The sequence below is a fragment of the Periophthalmus magnuspinnatus genome, chromosome 22 (assembly GCF_009829125.3).
Source record: "Periophthalmus magnuspinnatus isolate fPerMag1 chromosome 22, fPerMag1.2.pri, whole genome shotgun sequence".
In the NCBI taxonomy this organism is placed as follows: domain Eukaryota; kingdom Metazoa; phylum Chordata; class Actinopteri; order Gobiiformes; family Gobiidae; genus Periophthalmus; species Periophthalmus magnuspinnatus.
The window spans coordinates 12,085,058-12,109,354 of NC_047147.1; the positions used below are offsets into that span (position 1 = coordinate 12,085,058).

The 24,297-nt window shown below is 37.4% G+C and overlaps 4 protein-coding genes across 4 annotated transcripts; 3 read left to right on the top strand and 1 right to left on the bottom strand.

The window, feature by feature from the left end:
• Nucleotides 1–749: 749 nt before the first annotated feature.
• LOC117390350 (alcohol dehydrogenase 1-like) lies at nt 750–4,489 on the top strand. Its single transcript, XM_033988068.2, has 9 exons — nt 750–937; nt 1,340–1,441; nt 1,514–1,655; nt 2,152–2,239; nt 2,319–2,538; nt 3,088–3,348; nt 3,462–3,594; nt 3,658–3,796; nt 4,115–4,489. Exons 1-9 carry the CDS (start codon nt 920–922, stop codon nt 4,146–4,148), a joined length of 1,137 nt encoding a protein of 378 aa, XP_033843959.1. The 5' UTR covers nt 750–919; the 3' UTR covers nt 4,149–4,489.
• Nucleotides 4,490–5,303: 814 nt separating this feature from the next.
• LOC117390351 (alcohol dehydrogenase class-3 chain L) lies at nt 5,304–10,289 on the top strand. The gene is made up of 9 exons (XM_033988069.2): nt 5,304–5,400; nt 5,795–5,896; nt 6,627–6,768; nt 6,838–6,925; nt 7,082–7,301; nt 8,007–8,267; nt 9,025–9,160; nt 9,836–9,974; nt 10,206–10,289. Exons 1-9 carry the CDS (start codon nt 5,383–5,385, stop codon nt 10,228–10,230), a joined length of 1,131 nt encoding a protein of 376 aa, XP_033843960.1. The 5' UTR covers nt 5,304–5,382; the 3' UTR covers nt 10,231–10,289.
• A 1,124-nt stretch (nt 10,290–11,413) lies between these two features.
• On the bottom strand, nt 11,414–19,023 carry metap1 (methionyl aminopeptidase 1). Its single transcript, XM_033988066.2, has 11 exons — nt 18,868–19,023; nt 18,064–18,115; nt 17,737–17,846; nt 17,172–17,232; nt 15,284–15,375; nt 15,126–15,209; nt 14,770–14,908; nt 13,941–14,072; nt 13,497–13,640; nt 13,354–13,419; nt 11,414–12,882 (listed from the first exon to the last, which is right to left on the bottom strand). The coding sequence occupies exons 1-11, from the start codon at nt 19,015–19,017 to the stop codon at nt 12,716–12,718; spliced, it is 1,197 nt and encodes a 398-aa protein (XP_033843957.2). The 5' UTR covers nt 19,018–19,023; the 3' UTR covers nt 11,414–12,715.
• A 29-nt stretch (nt 19,024–19,052) lies between these two features.
• On the top strand, nt 19,053–23,968 carry eif4eb (eukaryotic translation initiation factor 4eb). The gene is made up of 7 exons (XM_033988070.2): nt 19,053–19,109; nt 20,049–20,152; nt 21,939–22,034; nt 22,168–22,231; nt 22,643–22,756; nt 22,868–23,007; nt 23,321–23,968. Exons 1-7 carry the CDS (start codon nt 19,092–19,094, stop codon nt 23,433–23,435), a joined length of 651 nt encoding a protein of 216 aa, XP_033843961.1. The 5' UTR covers nt 19,053–19,091; the 3' UTR covers nt 23,436–23,968.
• The last annotated feature ends 329 nt before the right edge of the window (nt 23,969–24,297 follow it).

The following is a 24,297-nucleotide window of genomic DNA, read 5'->3' on the forward strand; positions in this document are numbered from 1 at the left end:
ATTGCTATATCTGGACAAAATGCTCCAAATTCCTCATAACGCACTGGTCACTCATTCACGCACAGCAGCCTATATTATCATAAAAATACAACTTTATTCTCGTAATAGTACGACTTTATTCTCGTAATATTACGACTTTTTCCTCGTAATATTGTGACTTTTTTTTCTCGTAGCGCCCGCATAATTTTTTAAAAATTTAAGTGACACTTATACTCCATCGTATTTATTTATTTATTTATTATTAATGTATTTATTTATTTTTATTTTTATTTTTAGCATAAGTAGACCTGTTCCATTGGCTATAATCTGCTCTACACTTGACCATAGAGACACACAGAGGGCCTGTGTCACTGCTCTCAGCTCGGACTCAGAAGGAGCGCGGCTCTCGTTCGCTCGTGTGATCATGTGACCTTTGAAGTGCTGGGTGTCCAGGTGTGATAAGGAGATAAATAATTCCAGAATTGACCGTACAATAAGCCTTTTCGCTCATTAAAGCGCCTTGGCCTTGTGTGCACTTTCTGGGCCACTTCCTCTGTGAGGAGACAGGTGAGCAGCAGGTACACCAGGACGGATGTCAAATGTGGAGGGAATCTGGATGCTTGATCCTCAGAAACCATTCAGAGATCAACACGTGCCTTGCGATATCTCCAGAGATATCTTGGCACAAAATACAAAGCAAAGCCACAGTCACAATCAGTTTGAACAGAGCGGTAGAGGACTGCGAGTGCGCGCTGGCGCCATCTTGCCTCAGACATGAGTTGTCTCAGTTATAGCGGTCACAAGGTGGAGCAGGGCCAGTTGAACTACTGCTTTGATCGGCAGCTTGTGTCTCTACTTCTGCTTTTGTTTTTGCGTACAACTCTCTCAGGGGTTTGGAAAGTTACGTCTTGAGTTTTTCCTCAAACATTTTGGAATCAACATGGACACTACTGGAAAGGTTATTCTTCTTTATTCTCTTAACTGGGTCAAAATCAGTGCTTATCCATGCTTACTCTCTCAGTGTTGAAATGATACTTGTCATGTATTTACTTATAGAATACTAAACGTAAGGCAATTCTGTAACATTGTTCAACCAGAGTGCAACATTTTGCTTAATACTCAGTTGTGCTATTACTATTTGCTTACATGTATTAAAAGTAATTAAGAATGATCATTTAAAGTCCATGCAAGTGTTGTGAAAGGGGTGATTTTCTATTTAAGAGTTTACCAAATACATATATGACTGGGGCTGAAAGACCCCCGGTGTAAGAAGGTGTAGCACTTATACATGTTGTTGCCGAAAACTTAAATTAAATCTACAAGAGGATATATACTTTAATTTAAAGTGTTATGTCTTAAGGTGATAAAATGTAAGGCAGCTGTGGCCTGGGAGCCCAACAAGCCTTTGGTCATTGAAGAAATCGAGGTGGCTCCTCCACAGGCCAATGAGGTTCGCATTAAGGTGAGATAAGCATCTTGACAGTGTTAATGTTTTAATTACATATTTCATATATTTTGTTTTTGTTATGTGTAGATTGTGGCAACTGCAGTGTGCCACACAGACCTGTACCACCTGTACGAGGGAATGCCCAAAGATGGCTTCCCTGTTGTACTTGGACATGAGGCCGCTGGAATTGTGGAGAGTGTGGGCTCTGGAGTTACAGAATTCAAAAATGGTTAGATGTAAATATTTTTTTCATGTTCACAAAGTTTTTGTTTTATTTTCCACATTAATAAATAGTTTAACTATTACATTATTTGGTTCAATAAATTGTCTACAATTTAAAATAAGGCATGGGAATGTTATATAAATGTGTTTACAACTGTGCTGGTCACATTTACAAATGAGTTGCAGGCATGAATAAGTTTAAAACTGTGTTGTTCACATTTATAAATGTTTTTCAATTGCATAAGTGACATACACTGTGTATTTCATCTTGTCTTTAACTGTTTGTAAATGAATTAATTTAGTCAAGAGCAGTTCATGATTAACAAACATTTGTAAATGATTTATAGAATGTTAAATATTTGTTAATGAGCGTGCCATTTTTATGACAGGATTAGTTCATAGTTACAAATAATGCAGTAATACAAATGACTTGTAGATATGAGTTTAATATACCTATTAGAAAGATACTTTTCTTAAAGTACATAAATATTTCCTTTTTTCAGGTGACAAGGTGATCCCTGTGTTCCTCTCACAGTGCCGTGAGTGTCACTTCTGTAAGAGTCCAAAGACAAACCAATGTGTGAAAGCCTGGTCAGTTTTGTAATTAACACTTGCAGTTTTATAGGTTGATCATTTACAGTATGACTGCATATATGTCATTCATTTGTAGGACTGAAGTCATCATGGATATCATGTGTCCAATAGACTCCAGGTTCAGCTGTAAAGGGAAAAAAATTCTGCAGTTTTCTGGCCTTGGTACTTTTACGGAGTACACTGTGGTTCGACAAATTAACTTGGCTAAGATCCACCCTGACGCTCCCCTGGATAAAGTGTGTCTCATCGGCTGTGGGATTTGCACTGGATATGGATCAGCTGTTAACACAGCTAAGGTTAGAATATTTATGAATATGAAATAACACAAACCATTTACTGAATGTCTCTCCCCTGCTCTCCTGTCCCGCCATAATGTCAATAAAGACTACAAGACCAAAACTCTCAAGATCTATTCAAATATATCATGGATAATGCAGAATGTACAGATGTCATGCTCTCAGATGGGGGGCAAGAGGTATATTTCCCTATTGATTTTGTATTATTTTCATGAGAAAAATTTAAAAGATTAATTTGTTAAGTTATACCTGATCCTTACTATTAATGACTAGACCCTAGAATTTGCTATTTAAAGCAAAAATCAGCTTTTTAACATTATTAATTTAAGCAGCCCTCCATCTGTATTAATAGTGTTGCCATATAGAATGTTATAATGTCATTTAAAATCTAGCGACAAGCTCACTTTGATGTGAACAGTGATCAGTCCCTAATTTAATGGGTAAAGGGTTAACTCTATATAGTATATACATTTAATGATGTCATATACATTGTTAATGTGTGTATTTATTTTGAGGTATCATTTTTGTTCCTGTGATAAAATGATGTAGGTAGAGGAGGGCTCCACCTGTGCTGTGTTTGGCCTGGGAGCTGTGGGTCTTGCTGCAGTTATGGGCTGTAAGGCGGCAGGAGCCAAGAGGATTATTGCTGTGGACACAAACCCTGAGAAGTTTGAGAAAGCCAAGATTTTTGGAGCCACTGACTTTGTGAACCCCAAGGACCACAGCAAACCCATCCACGAGGTTCTGGTGGAGATGACCAACGGAGGAGTGGACTTCTCCCTGGAGTGTGTGGGGAATGCATCTGTCATGGTGGGTAGTTTGTTAATTCTGGTGGCAAACTGCATTAAGTAATAATAGTACACGCATGCAAGTTTGAATATTTGCAATACAATAATTATGAATGTTTTTCTGTCTCTGCACAGGAAAGTGCTCTTCACTCCACAGTAAAGGCCTGGGGGGTGAGTGTGATTGTGGGCTACACTCTGGTTCAGAGTTTCACAGCCCGACCTGTGGACCTCATTTCTGGACGCACATGGAAGGGGGCGCTGTTTGGAGGTAACATACATATTGGCATGTTGTCAAATTGATTCACTGTATAACTCCTTCTCTTTTTGTTAGGATTCAAGGCTAAGGATGGGGTGATGGAGATGGTCAAACGCTACATGGAAAAAAAGCTGATGGTGGATGAGTTTATTACACACAACATGGACTTGTGTCAGATCATGGAAGCTGTAGAACTCATGAAGAAGGCGAAATGGTGAGTGTTTTTCTCCAGTCTTTAGAGATCTGTAGAGAACAATTCTGACATTTGAGGCTACATGCAAAGTAAGATAAACAGTACTTAAAACTCACTACTTAAACACTAGTCATCCAGACCCGGTTTACTGATAACTTCACAAAGAGGTGCTACTCTAATTCTACTGCTAGCATGAAAAAAACATATTTTGTAGCTATATGTTTAGTTTCTCTATTTGCTAATCCAAATTCTGTACAAACCTAACCACTGTAAACCAAAAAGAAATTAATCAAATTAACTCTTAATTTAATTTGAAGGTTTTTTTTGTTTCCTCCACAGTGTCCGGGCCGTCCTGAAGACCTCTCCACAGTAGATCAACAGTATTGATCCCACAGATATGTGTCCATTTAGATCGTTATGGATAGCAATGCTGTATTTAGTTAAATAAAAAATGTATTAAAGTAAAACAGTATAACTTGGAGGCTGCACATCTTTCTATTTATTTTACACCTCTATGGAGATAGACAAGTTTTATGCCTACTGTGAAATATTATAGCCAAAGGAACATTTCCATGGAGACAAGCAGAAGGAGGCCATCTTCCAGGCCAAATAAAGAGATGGATTTGTACAGGCTCACCGTAACGGCTGAGATTTTCAGTGTAATAAAAACATTAAAAATGTAAAAATAAAAATAAAAAAAATTCTTGATTCTTACATGTGTTCTGGTTTTGGTTGTTTAATTAGCAAACTCTGAATGGATACCACACAGATGGGTCTAGATGTAGTAATTAGGCTCGGTGGGTATGTGGTAAATCTGAATGTATGTGTTTCAGCTTCCTGTTAAATTTGATAAATCAAGGACTTTTCAATGTTTTCAACCCACTGATATGAGAAACACGTCTCCACTCTGCAACTAACCATTATTTTAGTAGTTGACTAGTCAGCGATTCATTTTTGATTAGTCAACCAGTCAAATGCTCTACTATTGTACAAGGTGAACTATGGTGACTGAGGGTTTTTAAACAGAGAAAGTAATAAGTGTAATATTGATGAACATAATTTTTTAAATTTATTTTTTATTGCACTGTCTTGGTTTTGTTTGTTTGTTTGTTTTACAGCCAGTACAGTCCAGATAATGATAACGACAATTAAAATATGGCTGATTATTTTCTGTAGTCCACTACTCACAGTGACACAATGAGTCGTTGCAGTCAATAAAGGTCATCTCATGAAATCTATGCTGTACATGTCTGGCTTTATTCAGGTTGCCTCAAGCATCAAAATTTTATTTTTTTTTCTTAATTTCTGACAAAAAAAAACAAAAAAACAACAACATTTGAATAGTCTGAACTTGCACTAATTAATATTTTTTGTTTACATTATAAATGAGAAAAGTTTATTTTGGTGAAGTTTATGTAACTCATGTTCCTGATACACAGATCTGATGTGTTTTCTCACAGGCTGTAGGAGTGGTATGTGGGCTGTGCAAAGAGGTCAGCTGTGTTTGAACAGCCTATACAGGCACTACTCTGCTTATGATTGGTCAAAACTACGATAACGTCTGCTCTCTTACCTAATCATGTGTGCCTGCCTTTGTCCCAACCAACATGGAAACTGTCGGAAAGGTGATGTTTTCTTAAAATTTTTTAATGAACTTCATATTATAGACATTCAGAACAAGAACAGAAAGTTCTGGTCCGCTGTTCAGAAAGTGGATAGATTGTTTATCTACAAGTACAAATGGTATGTGCTACCTAACTGAAGTTGTGCACGATTCCCGTCTACTTTATCTTGTCTTACATAAATATTATTGCTACATGTTATTTTAAACTCTAACATCTGGTAGAATATGGGTCCTCTTCCACTAAAGGTCAAGGGTGGCAATTTATGGAGAAAAGCTATGTTAAATTTGAAACAGTAATCTGTGTTATGCTTTTCTAGGGAACAATTCCTGTGAATTTGTACTCTTCCATTCCATTTGACCATATATATTTTTATTCCATGTTTTCCATGTTTCAGGTGATCACATGCCGGGCTGCAGTGGCCTGGGAGGCAGGGAAACCTCTGGTCATAGAGGAGATCGAGGTGGCTCCTCCTAAGACTGGGGAGGTCCGCATAAAGGTAATGAATGAAGATCTATCTTTCTATTTGCAATAACCCTGCCAAAATATATATAAACAATATACTGGAAAGACTCGAAAGAAAGAAAACAATAAATCACTGACTAAACCTCCTAACAGATCACCGCACACTTGAAAAACTTTCAGAAACATTAAAAAACAACTTAATTTGAACTCACCTTGTCCCGATTTTTAATATTCATAATATAATGCTCAAATCCGATTCCTCTTATCTTACCATTGCCCTCTCATCATCAAATCCTACCTCCCACCACAAACCCTGTTGTTTGTTATCATGTTATTATGTTAAATTTGTCTCAAGGATTTTGACCTATGTATGCATGTATGTATGTACAGTATGTAAATAGTTTTGCAAAGGAAAAAATGAATGAAGATCTGTGCCCATATATAATATACAGTGTTTATATGATTAGTTAAGTGACTTTTCAGAAACTTAATTTTTCTAATTGGCTTGTCCCTTGAACACATGAACACACGTGTCTTTACTTATCTGGTTCATTGTACTTTGCACCACATTAACAGATATGTGCAGTATGTAATATAGTCTAACGTGTATATCATTATAAAGGGTCAGTCATGACATGGTTTATTTTTTGAATAGTTGTTTTAAGTTAATTACAGTGAGTATATCAAAAGTATTTTCATATTTTCAAAGGTCCTCTTGTTGCATTGAAGTTGTTTTCGAGTCCTAACATGATACCTTTGTTCAGGTCGTTGCCACGGGGATCTGCCACACAGACTCATACACCTTGAGTGGCTCGGACCCTGAGGGCGTGTTCCCTGTGGTCCTGGGACATGAGGGGGCGGGCATCGTGGAGAGTGTGGGAGAGGGAGTCACTAAGTTTCATCCTGGTTAGTACATTTTCTCTGTAGGATTTACTGTTCTATAGCACAGTATACATCACACGATTGTTTTTGCAGGTGATACTGTTATTCCCCTGTACATTCCTCAATGTGGCGAGTGCAAGTTCTGTAAAAATCCCAAAACCAACTTATGCCAAAAGATTAGGTATACATTTACATTTACTTAAATGTTGCACTTATAAGTTATAATAGTGTTTCTGCAGTATATATTATCTAGTATTTTTTTTATCTATAAAACAAAAAGCTGATAAAATTTTGAGCATTTGAGTGCCATCTCACCTGTTGGGCTTCTGTTCCATAGGCTGACTCAGGGCAGAGGTGTCTTGCCTGATGGCACGTCTCGTTTCTCCTGTAAAGGCAAGAGTCTTTTCCACTTCATGGGCTGCAGCACCTTCTCCGAGTACACTGTGGTGGCCGACATCTCACTGGCCAAAGTGGACCCCAGGGCTCCTCTGGACAGAGTGTGTCTGCTGGGCTGTGGCATCAGCACAGGCTACGGAGCAGCTCTCAACACAGCCAAAGTCAGTCAGTTTCTCAGATCAAATGCTTATGCATTATAGGGTTATCAAAGTTTCTGAGTGGGTCCTACCTGTTAGAATATATGGATTTGGTATAAAGGTCGAATTATTTGTTGAAGATTAACCCTATAAGTCTTGACCCATGAAATAGTTCTCATAAAATTCAGATTTTTGCAATATGGCCCTTTAACAGATTGAAAAAAACAAACAAAAAACAAACTTTGCATATAAGTTGTTTTGTTTATATCACATCTGATACAGCAGGCTTTCATAAAGTCCAGGCAAAAATACACTTGTTACCTTTGCCCTCTGGAAAATTTGGAACAGCTGCCTTTTACAGAACTTTTAAAGAATGTGTTTTTTTTTTTTTTTAAATAATGAGCCATCAGGTAAAACATTTGGGTTAAGACGTGTTCTGACAGGATTTGAACTATTTGATTGGTCAAGACTTGGTTTGGACTGGTTCTAACTGTTCCAGACTGGTGTGTAATGACTTTCCAGGTCAAACAATAACATTTCACTGGAGACAAGCACGTCCCTCAACCTGAAAACACAATGCATCTTTATACCCAGTCTAATGTCAAAATAACATTATCTGTACGGGCTCACAGAAGACATCTGATTTTTAACTAAAACAATTATACATGCAGATTCGTGAATAGTAGCCATATACATAAATCAAAATGACTATTATTCTTTGCGCTGTAGGTGGAGTCCGGGTCTACATGTGCTGTATTTGGCCTGGGAGCTCTGGGCCTTGCTGCTATAATGGGCTGTAAGGCAGCAGGGGCAGCCAGGATTATTGGAGTGGACATCAACGCTGACAAGTTTAAAGTGGCTAAAGAATTTGGTGCCACTGATGTAGTGAATCCCAAAGACCACAGCAAACCTATCGAGGAGGTGCTGGTGGAGATGACAGATGGAGGGGTGGATTACTCCTTTGAATGTGTGGGCAATGTGGGCATTATGGTAAGCTGTTTCAATGAATAGGATATCGTGCACAACATTTAAATTGCAAATAGCTTATGGTAGACTTTAGCCCCTCAGGGCCTAAAGACACTGCTGTAGTTCCTCGTTTTTGTGATTCCATCTATCTCGTTTTAAAACTACTGCTGATTTTTATTCATGTACAGATTTGGCTGCCGTTTTCCATGCTCGTCCGCTCTATCTTTTCCGAAAACACTGGTCCAAGTATAGCCAATAGTACTGAGTGGGAGGGAGTGTTAAATTAGTTGAGTCTTTTCTTTCTCATTTATTTAGCCCTTCACTCAGATATAGCACAGCAGACAAAATCACAGCAAGCAGAAGCAAACAAACAAAAAAAAACACTGAGTAGGCAAGGACTAGTTCTAAACTTAGGCAGAGCAGATAGAACTAGTAGTCACCTTCTGAACTAATCTTGCATTGTCCTGTATTTAAGGTTTCTGTACTCCAAGAATTTCAGTTTTTTCCCCATTTCCACCCACTGCTCTGAAAAAAACAAACAAAAAACATGATGTTATTCATGTAGAGTTAAAAACTAAGAAGAGACAGGACATCTCAGCTCTGCAGTTTCGAACAGGAAGTATTCTATTAAGTAACAGGAAGTTTCTATTAAGCTTTTTTTTTAGATCATATTTGTATGTTTTGCAATGCACAAAATATAAAATAATGATATGCATTTGTTACAGTTTTATATTAATCATGTCTTTAAGTAAAATGCTTTGTGGTGGTCTGTCAATATCAGAGAGCAGCACTAGAAGCCTGCCACAAGGGCTGGGGCACAAGCGTCATCATCGGAGTGGCTGCGGCTGGACAGGAGATCTCCACACGCCCCTTTCAACTGGTGACTGGGCGCACATGGAAAGGAACTGCCTTTGGAGGTATTAGAGTCTCCCATAGAATAGCTTAAAATTAAAATTTTAATCAACATCGAGATTCACTGTAAATCTGTCCATGATATGTTTGGGGGATTTTTAAGGAGCTGTGCCTGATTTTTACACTCTTAAAAACATGAAAAACAGAACTAGTTCATTTTAAATGGTTTGCAGTGGTCCAAAGATATTCCTCATTTACCTTATGCCTCCTGAGCTTCATAATTACTCACCAAGATTAGTTTATAAGGGTTTTTTGTAGTTTTCAGAGACCAGTGATTTTTGTTGTCAAGGTAAAGCTAATAACAACTGGCATGCTAACATGCACCTCCTGATAAATTGATTGTTAGATGAAGACAGCACGCAGCTGACTTATTTTGACCTTAAGAGCTCCTTGTACAATGTATCGATATTGGGGCAACAGAAATGAAAATGTTGCTTAACTACAAATTGGGTACATGGCCTTTAAAGGAGAGGTTTACAGTCAGCCCTGTCAATAAAAGCATGTGGTTTGGAGCAGAGTTCACACGTAGGAGGAAGGAACTGTGCTATAAAAGTTTGAAAGTCATTTTTACTTACTTTTATCTAAAAACAGAGATCGACCAATGAGAAAAAAAAAGTAATTTGTATTTTTACCATTTTGCCCAGCTTTATTAAGTATTTATCATTTTGTCTACGCTCTAGGATACAAGAGTGTGGACAGCGTTCCCAAACTGGTGGGCGACTACATGAACAAGAAGCTCAAAGTGGATGAATTTGTGACCGACACGCTGCCCTTCGAGAAGATTACAGAGGGGTTTGATCTCATGCACGCTGGCAAATGGTAAGGCCCTGTAATTTGACATTCAATCTAAACTTGTTTGTTATGTTAATATATGTGCAAGTTGCCAGTCTCCCCATGGATTGTTGTCTGTCAAAAAATTCTGTGATGCATCATGCTGCCCTCTACAGAGGACAATTTATAGAAGAGGAGTTGTATAATTTTTCTCAAGAGGGACGAGGTTTTCTTCAAGTATCGTTTATGTCAAAGTAATGGCATCTTATTTTGTTTCAGTATTCGAGTTGTCCTTCGGTTCTGAGCCACAGTTGCCTGGAGTTTGCTCATTTTAATAAATAATGTATTCAATTGCCTCTCAAATCGTTTCTTCTTTTTGGAGCATAGCACTTCTTTTTATTCCACTTCTCTCTCTCTAGACGGTAAAAAGCAGGAAACAGCCAGACCACAACAAGATGATTTAGAGATATTCGGATATGCTTTGATCCAGTGTGAATAATGAATAATAAGAAAAGAACTTTGGGAAGAAGTCATAAATAAGCAAACAGGAGGGATTTGGATTTGAAGAGAAATGTAAGAAGATCAGGGACGGTGCTGCAAAAGTCTAGCCTAGTTTAAAAGCCCTTACTACTGTCCTTTTTACTTACCATGAAAGATATGTTTAGCTGGACTCAATACAGAGGACCAAAGTACACTGCAATTTTACTCAAGTAGAAGTAACTACCAATAGACTGGAAAGTAATCACAGTCGTTGCTACAATTATGATCTAACTTATAATAATTAGTTAAACAATAAACAGAACAGTCAGTTAATATGTTTTTTGTTATTCAGGGTATTCATTTGGGAAATGGAGAAATGAGGAACAGTGAATGTAAATATTCTTTGATTCATAAAAGTACTGGTGATCGCTTTCCAAATTATTCAGCAATACTGGTCTCATAACTACCACCATTCCTAATCATGTAATACATACAGTAGGTTAGAATGTATAACAGCCGCAAATCATCACAATTACTCCCATTACTATCAAGATTAGCAAATCACACCCCCTCAGTCCACTAACTATAATGCAAAGGGATTTCAGGCTAACAGTGAATAACACAAGATACCCTGAACACCAATACCTCTCCTATGGGAAATCATGTGTGCTAATTAGGCTGCTTAATATTACAAATTACCTAATGGTGTATTATTGCCGATTTATGCTTGATAAACTCTGTAGAACATTTGAGTCACAACCACCAACAGTTTTCAGATTATATTTAAACCACAATGCCAAGTTAATATGGATTTACACTTATACATGTTTAGTCGTAATCAGGCATCTCTGCAGGTAAACAGCTCCTCTGCCATTATAAAGTCCCCTTAGTCCACTAATACAGTGACCCCGAAACACTAGCAGGAACATTTTAGTAATTAGAGACTGGATTTTAACGTACACCTGGGATTTAGCTTGTAGTCAAGGACAAACTCACCAGAACACACCTATATAAGAGCCATTTATTACTCAATTCGAGGAAATACAAAGATGGCAGACCAACTGTGATCATTCCTCTGAACGTACAAGAATGCCACACCAGAAAACCCCCACTTCAAGGTGACATTTACAGGTTTACATCTGGTGTGGTTTTAACACTAACTTTGTTTGTTAAGGCTTCAGACCAGGGCTATCGGAAACACAGGACTCCATAGTGAAGAGGTGCGCGTGAAATACTTGGAGAGTTCAGCAATAAGAAAAATGACTACTAATAAAAACCACATTGTAGTTGACGGTATACTTGCACCCTTGAATTACAATGTGGTGGAAAACTGCTTCAAGTAATGCTGTTGTTTTATGCAAATTGAAATTTTCATTTTTTTCGTTCACTCTAAAGCCTTTCTGTTAAGTTTTAGCAAAGCACTAGCTGCCAACCTAATTTAAATCACACTAAAGACAAGGCAATTATTTTCATATGCCTTATATTGTATATGCCTCATCTGACCAGTATGCCTATGCAATTACTGTATCAACCCACTGTTCAGTTAAAGCAAGTTGCCACAATATTTTTAGGGGCTTAATATTTATCATGCATATTTTCTTTCCAGTAACTCTAAATGTGTTCTTCTCAAATTTTTGGCAGTTCGTTATCCTTTGAGCTGTAGAGGGTCAAATCATTTACGTCATCAGCTCAATGATATCAACAACTAAAGTGTTGTTTTATTCTGCCATTTATTTATTATAGCTCTTTATAATTATATTGTTCATTAATAAAGAATTTAATGGAATTAACCGTTTTGGTCATTGGCATAATTTTAATATTATCACTAATAATGACATTTTCTGTAATAATGCATCACCCTTCAAAATGTGTTATTGTCACCGGCCAAGCCACAGAAAAATGTATTGTACAACGAACTGTCCATATTTGTACTATCATGCGCATGTACAGTATTGAAGTGTAATAGGCAATGGCTTAAGAAATAAAGATGTAGCATGATATATTCATGGCCCGAGCTCTTCAAACCAGCCTTGGTGCGATCTTAGCGTGAGAGGGCAAAGGTCAAATGGTTTCAGATGTCAAGTTTGAGGACATAAATACTTATGTCTTATTTCTGTCAAGAGGATACAGTTCTGACTAATATAGCAATCCACATTTACTAATAGACACTTTCAAGTACTTCCATTCAACTTGAGGAACCATGATATACTGAACAGACAGAAGCTTGCTACACTGAGCTTCAGGAGTCATATACTGTGAGTGCTGGGGTATCTGTGTCCATTGAGTCCATCCAGGGTGTACTGCGTGCATTACACTTGGCTGAGGAAGTGGGCGCGGCCGTTGTCTTCGAGGCGGCGTGTGAGGATCTCGCAGCCCGTGTCCGTCACCAGAAGGGTGTGTTCAAACTGGGCTGAGCGCTTGCCGTCCCGGGTCACCGCTGTCCACCCATCAGGCCATGTCTCGTCTTGCCAGCCACCTGATATGACACCCAAAGAGTTTAGGCTTACCACGCATAAATTAATCACACGGAAAGAGGCTGTGGAGGGCAAGGTGCTAAATAGACCCAATTACCCAATCACAAAAGTTCCTACCGACCTTTTCTATTTAAAAAAGGTACTTTATAATACTAAAGGTAATACTTGGGTAATAATTAAGTTTGTGTCAACTTAATATCTATCGATAAGATTTTGACCACTTTTGTCAGTTCAAAAGATACAGTATTTAGTTCTGAATTGTTAATTGCTATGGCAACAGTGCAAATGTTCCCATTAACCAATGGAAACATTGCATTAGACTCAAGAGTTCTCTCAACTCTTGAGCCGTCATTATGAGGTGTATTCCTGGTTCAGTTGTGGTTGCATCGCCATTTTTAAACCAGTGGGTGAACTATAAATGTATCTAAAGCAGGGCCAAAAATGATCATGTTTGTCCACTGCAAACAACTCACCTTCACAAATCATAGGCTCAATGGTGAACACGTGTCCTGGCTTCATTACACCAACTGCTTTATTTTCTTCAAACACAAAGCAGAAACAGGCTATAGACATGCAGCAGCAGCAGCTTGTGAATCTTAAGTGACAGGTGACTTACTGGCATAGTGTGGTACATTGGGAGCTGTGTGGAACAATCTGTGGATCCCATGGCCACAGTAGCTGCGCACCACAGAAAAGCCATTGGCCTGAGCGTGCTTCTGAATGATGTTACCCAGCTCTCTGTAGCGGATTCCAGGTTTTACTAAATTCAATTTTAAAAAGAAATATGACACAAAATTGACTAAGAACTTCTAACCATGTTCTAATCGTTTCTCTTCATCATTTACTCTGGAATCGTTTCTAATATGAACTCATTTTAGATCAATCTCACAATTTATAATGAACAAAATGTTAAAAAAGTAGTCTCTTATGATATTTTGTCACTAAATACCACAAAAGTCTTCTGACATCAGTATAGTTTTAATCAATGCTACAACCTTGTGATGTGATTTATGCGCATCATTGTAGGATGTACAAATGGGTCAGTGAATGTAGTTCCTACCAGAGTCAATGGCTTGCATAAGGCATTCATAGGTAGTCTGAACCAGCTTCTTTGCCCCTTCATCCACCTCACCCACGTAGAAGGTCTCATTGAGGTCACCATGGAAACCATTGTGGTAGACTGTGATATCCACTGCACAATATTGAGAGCAGACAATTAGGATCAACACAAAGGTTGTAACATGTGCATGATCTGTACCCACTAGTATCCATTCGACTACTATAAAAAAATCTAAGAATAGTCAGGTCGCGCCAAAAATATTCTCCTTGGGAAATTGCAGATAAAAATTGGAATACGGTAATATTGGCAAAATGGGACTTGGACCACTTAAAGAGAAATATAGACAGGAGGAGGACATGACTAGGACTGCCTCACTGCTAAAGGTTAATGAAAGTATTTGTCTTGTCGAACCACGCAGCGAGAGATGAGTTGCTGGCAAGTCTTCCATCAGACACTCTGGGGGGAGTGGCGGGCGGAAAATATCGCCTAAGCAGAAATATTCACAAGCAGGACAAAATAGATGAACTCCTGCTGGTACCGTTTCAGTATGCAAAGAGAAGGATCTGTCATAGAGACTTTAAGGCTGCGGCATGATTGAACCATGCAATAAGTACTATTTCTACTGCAATATTGTGATATATTATTCTGACAAGTTAAATTAGAAGTAGAAATATATCTCTGTATTTACAGGACAAAATTTTGAACAAAACCTACCTCAGAATAATCCTGAACCCAATATTGAGAGCCAAAGTAATGAAACTTCAAAATGTTCACACTTGTATGATCATAATGATTTATATTGTTACGCATAGACTGCAACGTAAATTACCATTGAGGATATCTCCTTCTTGTAATTGTCTTCTGTCTGGAATCCCATGGCAGATGACTTCATTGACTGATGTACAGCAGGATTTGGGGAAGTTGTAATAATTAAGAGGGGAGGGGTAGCAGTTCCTTGCTATACAAGCCTGTCAAGATGAAATCTAAGATAAGTTAGCAGAAAAAGGGAGGCTTTGTACTGGAATGACACAGGGGGTTATGTTTACAAGCAAAACATAGCTTTGATTAAATATGAAAGATGGCAGTTCTCTCTTAGTTACTTGACAGATTTCATGAGAGAAATTGTGTCAAAAAGTGTGATTACATAAGACAGTTGCTTAATATTATGTGTCACTGAGCTCATACCAGATGCACTGTGTGGTCAATTTCTTCTGTTGTAACACCCGGCTTCACCATCATGGCTGCAATGTCTAGAACTTCTCGGGCCAACTGCCAAAATACAACAACCTCAATAAATGAAAAACGAAAGCTTTACTTTATGTAGTCGTATACGGTATTTATACCTTTGACACCACTCTCATGGCTTCAATGTCATCTGCAGAAAGGATCTTGATTTGTGACGTCCCCTTAAGGAACTGCTCTGACTCAGATATCCCTATGGTGGGGATAAGAAAATGGTTTACATATCACAAGTGAGGCATTAGCTGCTGTTTTAGTCACCACAAGTAAATCTAAGGTCTATAAAGTAAGATGACAAAGCATATTACAGGGAAAGGAAGGCTTGAATCTTGTTGCGAAGTTCTCATTCATTTACCTGCAGTAGCAACTGATTCCTGCCAGCTTCAACACAGACAACTGCATTAAATCCCATCCACAGACCAAATATGAAATTATTAACGTGTAGGTGGAACTTTAAATGCTAAAATGCACAACTAGACTCCAAGCACACAGCATATTCTAAAAGGCAATTTTTTGTTCTAGTCAAGCTGTCACTCTTACAAGCATTGCATTTGTATAAAGTAGAAGCACTATATAGGCACTGGGATCAGGAGGAGTGACTCACAACATGGACTCTGTATCAGGTATGACTGTTATTGAGAAAACACAGCATGAATTCAGATGTGTTGTTAAAATATGGATTTTTATTGACTGACTGTATAATACACAGGTTCATTGCAAAGCAAGTGAGAATTTAAGTGTGTTAGCTACGCATTTGAGACATGTAGAATTCAATAATCTAATCTATTAATCCCACTGTATGATCACCCTGAACATTAACAGTTACCTAGCAACAGACAGACAGGGTTGCGAGACCTGTCAGATAGAGCCCTTTGACCCACCCTTGTAGCATGAACGCATCCATTGATCAAATTCGCTCACACCTTATTACTGAAGCCCATGAGTACAAATGAAATAATCTGACATCATTCATAACATGCATTATACAGCTATAAGGTTCCCAAAGGCTCTGTAAGAGATGTTTAAAGGCACTGCTGCCCACAATAAACAGCGCTTTAGTCCCTGAACCAAAAGAGACAGTAACCATGACTACCTGAGCATGGATCTATGCATGGTCACATGACAGTGAGACAGAGGTTGCCATGGCAGCACGGTGAATGACTAGCCCTGAGACACTGATCTAAACAAGCAAAGTTACAATCACAGCTGTCTGGTGATTAACCCAAGCCATGTGGCAGACACATCTCTTTAGTCAATTTGTCTAAAATCTAATTAAGGACAACAATCTGGAGAGATGGGTCATGTGTTTTTTTATATTTTATAAACTCCTATTAGGGCATTTGTCAAGTTTCTGTGGCAAAGTGCATTATGAATCACATCCATTCTCAACTAACATTCTATCTCATAGTAATATAGTTGTAAGGTTTCACAAAGGCCAAACTCATATATTCACTCTATCACATGAAGACATAGCTGGCTGAAAATGATCTTGTTTCTCTCAAACACACAAAAAGGTCTACACAAATCTCTGGAGAGGAAATCTCAAAGTGACAAAAAATAAAACTAAATTGACTTATTTGATTCCAGTACTAAAAAAAGACACAGTCACTTAAAATTAACTTAAAGATGGGGTACTGTATTATTATTATTACTATTATTATTATATAGCATTTTTAAAACTATAAAAGGTAACATGGTGATCTATGGGTATAAATGTTAACACATAACATTTAGAAGCGTAATAACCCTCTTAAAACTAAATGAAAAACATTCCTCTGAAATAATACTAAGAAATGTGTGAGCACTGTAAACCGTGCCAAAACTACTAACACCCTTGTGAACAGAACACTCCCTAACAGCCTATTGCCCATCCATGTAGCAATAAAAGTATGTAGTGTTTGCTTTGTTTTTTTATGTTACTGCTCATGAGACCACTGGCAGTAACCCAACACATGAGTAACAATTCAATATTGGTATAAAGTCATATGTTACCTCTGGGATGGTCAGCATAATCAGGTTTTTGGATGTTGCCAGGTACAGGCCTCATGGGAGTCTAACAACAAACGCATCAGAAAAAAATAAAATAAAAATAAAGACTGATAACAAGGTAGTAAATTTATAAACATATTAAAGCAATACTATTAACCACACAATGTTTCATCTGCTTACTCTATACTCCCAAATGCATCACATTTCACCTCTTAAAATGGTTATAGAGAGTAAACTATATAAAGTCTAACGGGTTCAATTCTAGTCTAATTCCATTTAAACTAGAATTAAATTGTGCTTTTTAAGGGTTAGTCTTATCATCACTGCATTAAGAATAGCTCAGATTAGTTACATTAGCATTCAAAAGCATAGACCCGTAGTTCCCAAAGTCGGTTTAAATCTTTACAGTTGATATTTGTTTAGATTTATAACATTTTATTACTATTAGGACTAAGTATATTGTTAACATGTATATCTAAGAAAAAATGATTTTAGCATTGGCGGGGGTCACAGCACTGCAATCAAGGCTCTTTATTACTTAAGGTTAGAAAAGGGTGCCAGTGCTTACCAGTGGGTAGTAAGGGCGTAGTTTCCCTGTGTAACGGTAGCCCGGCCATGGATCTGTGTTTGTCTCTTTCTCCACACAGTTCTTAGTTTCAATCTGGTTCTGTTCTTCTTCTATAAGCAGAAAGGCAAATACCTTTTCAAAAAAATTGACATTTCAGCAACAGGTTTTGAATAAATGTATCAACTGTTAATGATAATATAACAATATTCTAGTACAAAATGTATGTATTGGAGGGTTACTTACACAACATTTATTTTCAATCCAAATTATTTACAGGGAAAGGACTGTGCAATAGTTTTAACAATAAAAGAGTAACGTGACACATACTTGCTTTTTTATGCAGCAACTTGTGAGAAGCCCAGCTCCCTTTGAAACATTCCTTAAAATAAAGATAAGCATTAAACTACACAAAAAAAACAACAGTGAGTGAATATACATGGTATACTTATGAATGGTGACGATGCCAATGTTCGGTAGGGTTACAGATTTTACCAACTATAACTATTAATTGATAGCCAAAAGCTGGAGTTAAAACAAGCAGAGTCAAGTTGCACGGGCAAAACTGCTGTGACAGCAGATCTTTCACAGAGCCTATGGCATTACTTATGCATTCAATTTGCAGTAGTTCAGAGCAGATCAATCTTATTAATTTAAGGTTCAACCTTGCAATCAACGCATCAAGTGATCAGATTTAAAATATAAAAGTTTAGCGTCCTAATAGTCCTTAACGTTATATTAACTATATCTATTCATATTTCCGAGCATATTCCGGTGAATTGCACAGTGCAACTGCGCCACGTGAGTTTGTTAGGATTATTTGGCTAGGTTTACGGTTATTGGATGTAATAAAGCCAATATAAACAGACTTAGCAAGACGAACTTTTAGATTTAACCTAACACACAGTAAAATAAAAATGGTCGGTGCATGCAAATATATATAGTCTGAATCGACAAAACTCAGTAATGCAATAAATTGTGACATTAGCGACAAGTAATTATAGCATTTGTCAAATTCACACATGTCTAATGTAGCTTGACAGTTAGCTTTAGCACCCTCGTGATGGGCGACAAGGCCGGAATGAGTGTTTTGAGCCCCTGAATTCATCCATCATCTTGAAAAAAATCCCGTACCTGTGAACAGAAGTATGATCCTTGAATCCCGAGCTTAATGCATGTGGGACACTGAAGTTTTGCGTCCTTGCTGCAGCCCTCAGTCTCACACTCCCTTCTAGCTTCGGTGCTCGCCATGCCTCCGTGTGAGGGGTGGACCACAGTGCGCATGTCCTCAGAGCAGTGAGGTCACGTGGTTCAGTTCCATCCAATCGGCGTGAGCTTTCTAAACACAGATTTGTAAGATGGCGACCGCCGAACCGGTGAGTACTTTCTCTGAAGAACACATCCAAACATTTGTCGCCCTTGTGCCTGTGTAATTGGGCGTAATACCATTCAAAAAGTGCACGGTCAGCTTCAAACACAAGTATAATAAAATAAATAAATTGTTGATCTTTGCTTGATGGTTGTTTAGGCTTGTTTTAAGGGTGGCTTCTGGTGCCACACGACCAATGCGTATAAGAGGAATGCCTGTGTGTAGAGATCTTCCAACTTTAAGGCTGACGTTGTTTGGGCTGGCCGACAGATTGCTCACGTCTTAGTTATGTCATATAAAGTGATTAATCCATCAGAAGTTTCGCAACTTTTTCAGTCTCAATTACCCACTTGTGTTCACCACGTTGTTTAGCTACACATTCGGAATAAATTTACATTTAACAAAATTAACAATGACATGACCACTGCCGAAGCTGGTGGGCAACCCCAAAGGCCATCAGGGGCTGTGTTGACTTATTTAGGACCATACGGCAATCCAAATTTTATATAAAATACTTAACGTTGTGGTTAACAACATATGCCATCGAATGGGTAACTTACATTGTAAACAAATACGCAAACAGTAATAATATTATTTAGTAATGTACCAAATTATTAAAACAGTACGGTTCATATTTATTTGAACATTTTGAATAAACAAGATGTTAAAATTTTAGCTCTCAAGATAAAATTTTGTCCTATTTACTTTGAATCATTAGGTCATTAAGTTGTAATAAATTTGGCTAAGTTCATTGATTACCTTGGGGAAACCAATCCATGCTCTATAAAGGAATTGTTTTAAAACTTACAACAATAAATTCCCAACTTAATGGTCTTTTAAACTCTTGTCTTTATGCTACATTTTGACTTCTTTGTTATTTCCATGTTGGTTGTATGGTTGTGGTATTCATATTCTTCATCTTTGCTTTTCCTAATCTATCCCTCAGGAAAACAACCCAAGTCCACTCCCGAATGATGAAGATGGAGGAGAGGAGAGTGGACAGGAGATGGTGAGCCCAGAGGCCTACATGAAGCACCCCCTCCAGAACAGGTCTGTATCAGCTCATTCTGCTCACGACCTAATGTCACATGTATTATTCTGACTTCAAAGCCTGTGTCCTGATAGATACGTCAAAAATGAGATATCCATTGTGATGTGTACATTTGGCGCATATAAAATGCAATTATACTCCCTTCAAAACTTGTTGGTTCAACCGGTTTAGAAAAATTTGTCAGAGAAATAAGCCTGGAATGGAAGTGGAGCATGATGATAATAACTGACATTCAAGGCCTATTTTGTGTGTACAAATTAAACAATATTAAAACATATTTCAAGTGACTGAAATGGCAGTTGCAGTGTATTAACTTATTGCATTTCCAAGGTGTATTTTTAAGATTAAGTAGTCCACAGTTCACACACATATTAGTCCAGAGCTAAGTAATTTTTTTTTTGTTTAAAAAAAACGTTTTATTTGTTTGTTTTGATAGGGACAGTACGTACATACATGAAATTCATGCTGTAATTACTACATTACCAAACACAGTTTAAACCACTGTTATCAAGCTTATGTTATGTAAGTTTTAGTATCACTTTACTTTTAGGATTATCTTTTTTTTTCTTTACAGTAACATAAAAATGATTAAATGATTAAATAATTGTTACATTTTACAAACATATCAGTTGTATATGTGTTGTATATAGACTTTTTGATCAAGATTTGCAAATGTGGAAAATCATGACATTTTATTATAATTTGCCATTTTTCCCAATGAGTAAAATGTTTATTTTTATTTTTTTAATTCTTGTCCTACAAAGCAATCTGTAGATGTCAAAGCAAAGCATTTGAATTCATTGGTTTACTATACAAAGTGTAGACAAGACGAAATATTTAAACCACAGCATCACATCTCCCGTCTTAGTTCAAGCTTTTTCCAAATGCGTAGCAAGAAGCCATGAAAGTTGAAAAATGCATGCTTCTGCAGCATCAAAGAAACTCTGGGTGACATACATCACATATTTGTTTGATGTCTGCACAGATCGGGGCTAAAATAACCCTTCCTTTATACAAGAGCACAGAGGGTGCCCGAAACAGAAAGCAAGACATGAATCAATCTTTGACAAAAACAATGAATTCCCTTGTTCGCTGAATGCGGAGCCATTTGGAAAATTGATTGTTCAACTCTGTGGGTTGCTGCACTTAAAATGTGTCATACAAGAACAAAATTGTGTAAAAGTAAAGTAAAATATTTTAACATATTAATTAGCACATGGATGGTGAGTACAACTTTACACTGAGTTAAAAATAACACATTTACTTCATTATGCAGCACGAGTCAGACTTATATTGTGTATTAAATATATTTGCACTCAATCATTTTTAACAAAACTTACTTTTGTGCAACCTTCTATTAATGTGTATCTCCTAATGAAAAAGAGATTCTGGAAAGCTGGACAAGTCCTGTTTTTCAAAAATAATAATTATTAATTAATTGGCATTAGTGATTATAACTCAATAAGAAGCTTTTTACAAAGGCATTATATTGAAAGCCTGGATTCATGAAAAGAAACATTGCTATAATACTAATATCCTCCTGATGAACTCAGCCTGTTGCGGAGCATTCTAATATTTAGCTGTGACTGAGTGCTTTTGTGGGGCTGTCACAGTTAATTGGACCTTAGGAGTGATGGTTTTATGCAGTACAATTCAGCAGGTGCTTCCATACATCTCTGATTTGCTCCAGAGCTCATGGCTTTTGCTTCACTCTTGTTTACCCCATGTTTTAATTAAGAGCCTGTTACATTTATGCAAATTCACAATACTGTTTTTGCCCAACAGATGGTCTCTCTGGTTCTTTAAGAATGACAAAAGCAAAACATGGCAAGCCAACCTACGACTCATCTCCAAATTTGACACCGTTGAAGATTTCTGGGCGTAAGGAGAAATAAATCTATAGTTCTTTCAGTACATTGCAGAAGTGACATGGGCTGTAAAATGTCACGACTTCACCGTCTTTATGAAATATTGTGAGATCTGCAGAGTCATTGAAACATCACTTTTCTTGCAGCCTTTACAACCACATCCAGCTGTCAAGTAACCTGATGTCAGGCTGTGATTACTCCCTCTTTAAGGTATATAAAACCTAAGTTCATACTACACTGTGCCACTAGCCTGTAGTTAACTAGTACTAGTATTTTATTTTATTTTATTTTATTTTTTTTTGGGGGGGGGGGGGATTTTTATGCAGTAACATTCAATTCACCTCAGAAGTATAAGCAGTTCATGCTTAAAATCAAAAATTGAGAAATAGTTTTTGAAGCCATTTTTTCATTCATACATTACCTCCCATCCTTGTAGAGATTCATCAAATTCACAATGGCGTAAAATGTTATCTGTTTTGGACATTTTCTACTCTCCCTTTTTAAATTAAGTGTCTTGATGTATATATATCAGAGTATTGAAGTAAACTGTAATGAAAAAAGCCAGTCAGAGTGAAGCTGACTTTCTAGTCGGTGTAATAAGCTTGTGAACTCTTGCTGCAGGACGGCATTGAGCCCATGTGGGAGGACGAGAGGAACAAGCGAGGGGGGCGCTGGCTCATCACCCTCACCAAACAGCAGCGGAGATTAGACCTGGACCGCTTCTGGCTTGAAACTGTGCGTGTACACCAGTCCAAGAAGGGCTGTGGAACTGCAATAAATAGTGAAATGTTTTCCCTGGCCAAATCAAACTAGAGTAATCACGACTTTAATTTCATTTCTTCACAGCTGCTCTGTTTAGTGGGAGAGGCCTTTGATGACTACAGCGACGAAGTTTGTGGCGCTGTGGTGAATGTTCGCACAAAGGGAGATAAAATTGCTGTGTGGACATCAGACTTTGAGAATCGGGAAGCTGTCACACATATAGGGTGAGAATGGGCTCAGATGTTTTCTTTTGATACCTTTATTTTCAGAATTACATTAATGTATTGTTGTAAAACTGACATTTTATTGTGACAATTAAGTATGTGATTTTGACCACTGCCAGGGAGTAAGTCACTAATCTTTTTTATCACTTATAAGTGTTATATGTTAGGCATTTAGAAACATGATTTAGGGACAAGGACATATGATGACTATTTTGATGAGTAGACAGTGGGATCAGAACTATCTCTAGCAGCATAGAATTTGAATAAACATCATATTTTGTGTCCTTTCTTATTATTATTTCAATGTCCACAGGAGAGTTTACAAGGAGCGTCTGGGGCTGCCTATGAAGGTGACCATTGGGTACCAGTCTCACGCCGATACAGCCACCAAGAGCGGCTCCACCACCAAGAACAAATTTGTCGTTTGAGAATTGCCCTATGTGCCTCTTTCTTTTCCTTGTCTTATTTGTTGTTGGTGCATATGTTTACTAATTTGCTACAAAGACTTTGCGGAATGCAATCTGGAAGAAAACCACAAGAATTCAAGACATCCGTTTATGCCAAATGCATCACTCACTCGGACCTGGAGCCACAGGGACCCCAGAAAGACTGATGAAGATGATTCTTCCATAACACTAAGAGGTATTAATAGTGAATTACATTTAGATTATGTTCTATTCCTCGAGAGAAATTTGTGTTAAATTGTTTTGTTTTCTAATGGCAGGGAATCCTGAAATGCAAAAACAAATGTATATTTTCTTTACAGCAGGGTTAGTTGCTGTATTCCCATATTAAACCCTTTTAATTTATTATACTAATTTGCCTGCATATATTAGAGTGTTAGACCTCTGTTTTATGCTTTTTGCCTTGAAACTATTGCACGTAATCACATTTTATGACTTTTCATGACTATTTTAATTTGAGTGTTAATATAATTAAAACATTGGTTTTGCAAATATGATACCATGTATGTTTTGCTTTTTGCACTTTACCCCAAAATCTTGAATGACTTATGTAGAGTAGAAACATATCTTAGAGCTCACTGTATTTGAAGGTTAATTAGACACAGTTATTGATGGGAATTATACAGTACTTAGTTGTTAATTGCCCCATGTCCTTCAGGCAAATAGAAAATACTGAAGACTGAATAAGAAAGTATTCCTTTTTTTAGACACATAAGAGCGCTCTGCAAAGTGTCAGTTTGGCAAGAAATAATATGACAGTTAAAAAGATCAACTGAATGGTTTGAACCTTTAAATATTAAAAAGTTGCAAAATACCTTTGTATTGC

Coding starts and splice junctions, on each gene's coding strand:
- LOC117390350 (XM_033988068.2), top strand. Junction 3,349..3,461: donor TGGGGAATGCATCTGTCATG/GTGGGTAGTTTG, acceptor GTCTCTGCACAG/GAAAGTGCTCTTCACTCCAC. Junction 3,797..4,114: donor CTCATGAAGAAGGCGAAATG/GTGAGTGTTTTT, acceptor TTTCCTCCACAG/TGTCCGGGCCGTCCTGAAGA.
- LOC117390351 (XM_033988069.2), top strand. Junction 6,769..6,837: donor AGTCACTAAGTTTCATCCTG/GTTAGTACATTT, acceptor TTGTTTTTGCAG/GTGATACTGTTATTCCCCTG. Junction 6,926..7,081: donor AACTTATGCCAAAAGATTAG/GTATACATTTAC, acceptor TCTGTTCCATAG/GCTGACTCAGGGCAGAGGTG.
- metap1 (XM_033988066.2), bottom strand. CDS start 19,017: ATGCGCACTGTGGTCCACCCCTCACACGGAGGCATGGCGAGCACCGAA. Junction 17,847..18,063: donor GTTGCTGCATAAAAAAGCAA/GTATGTGTCACG, acceptor TTCTGCTTATAG/AAGAAGAACAGAACCAGATT. Junction 13,420..13,496: donor CAATGTACCACACTATGCCA/GTAAGTCACCTG, acceptor TTGTGTTTGAAG/AAAATAAAGCAGTTGGTGTA.
- eif4eb (XM_033988070.2), top strand. Junction 22,035..22,167: donor ACCGTTGAAGATTTCTGGGC/GTAAGGAGAAAT, acceptor CTTTTCTTGCAG/CCTTTACAACCACATCCAGC. Junction 23,008..23,320: donor GAAGCTGTCACACATATAGG/GTGAGAATGGGC, acceptor CAATGTCCACAG/GAGAGTTTACAAGGAGCGTC.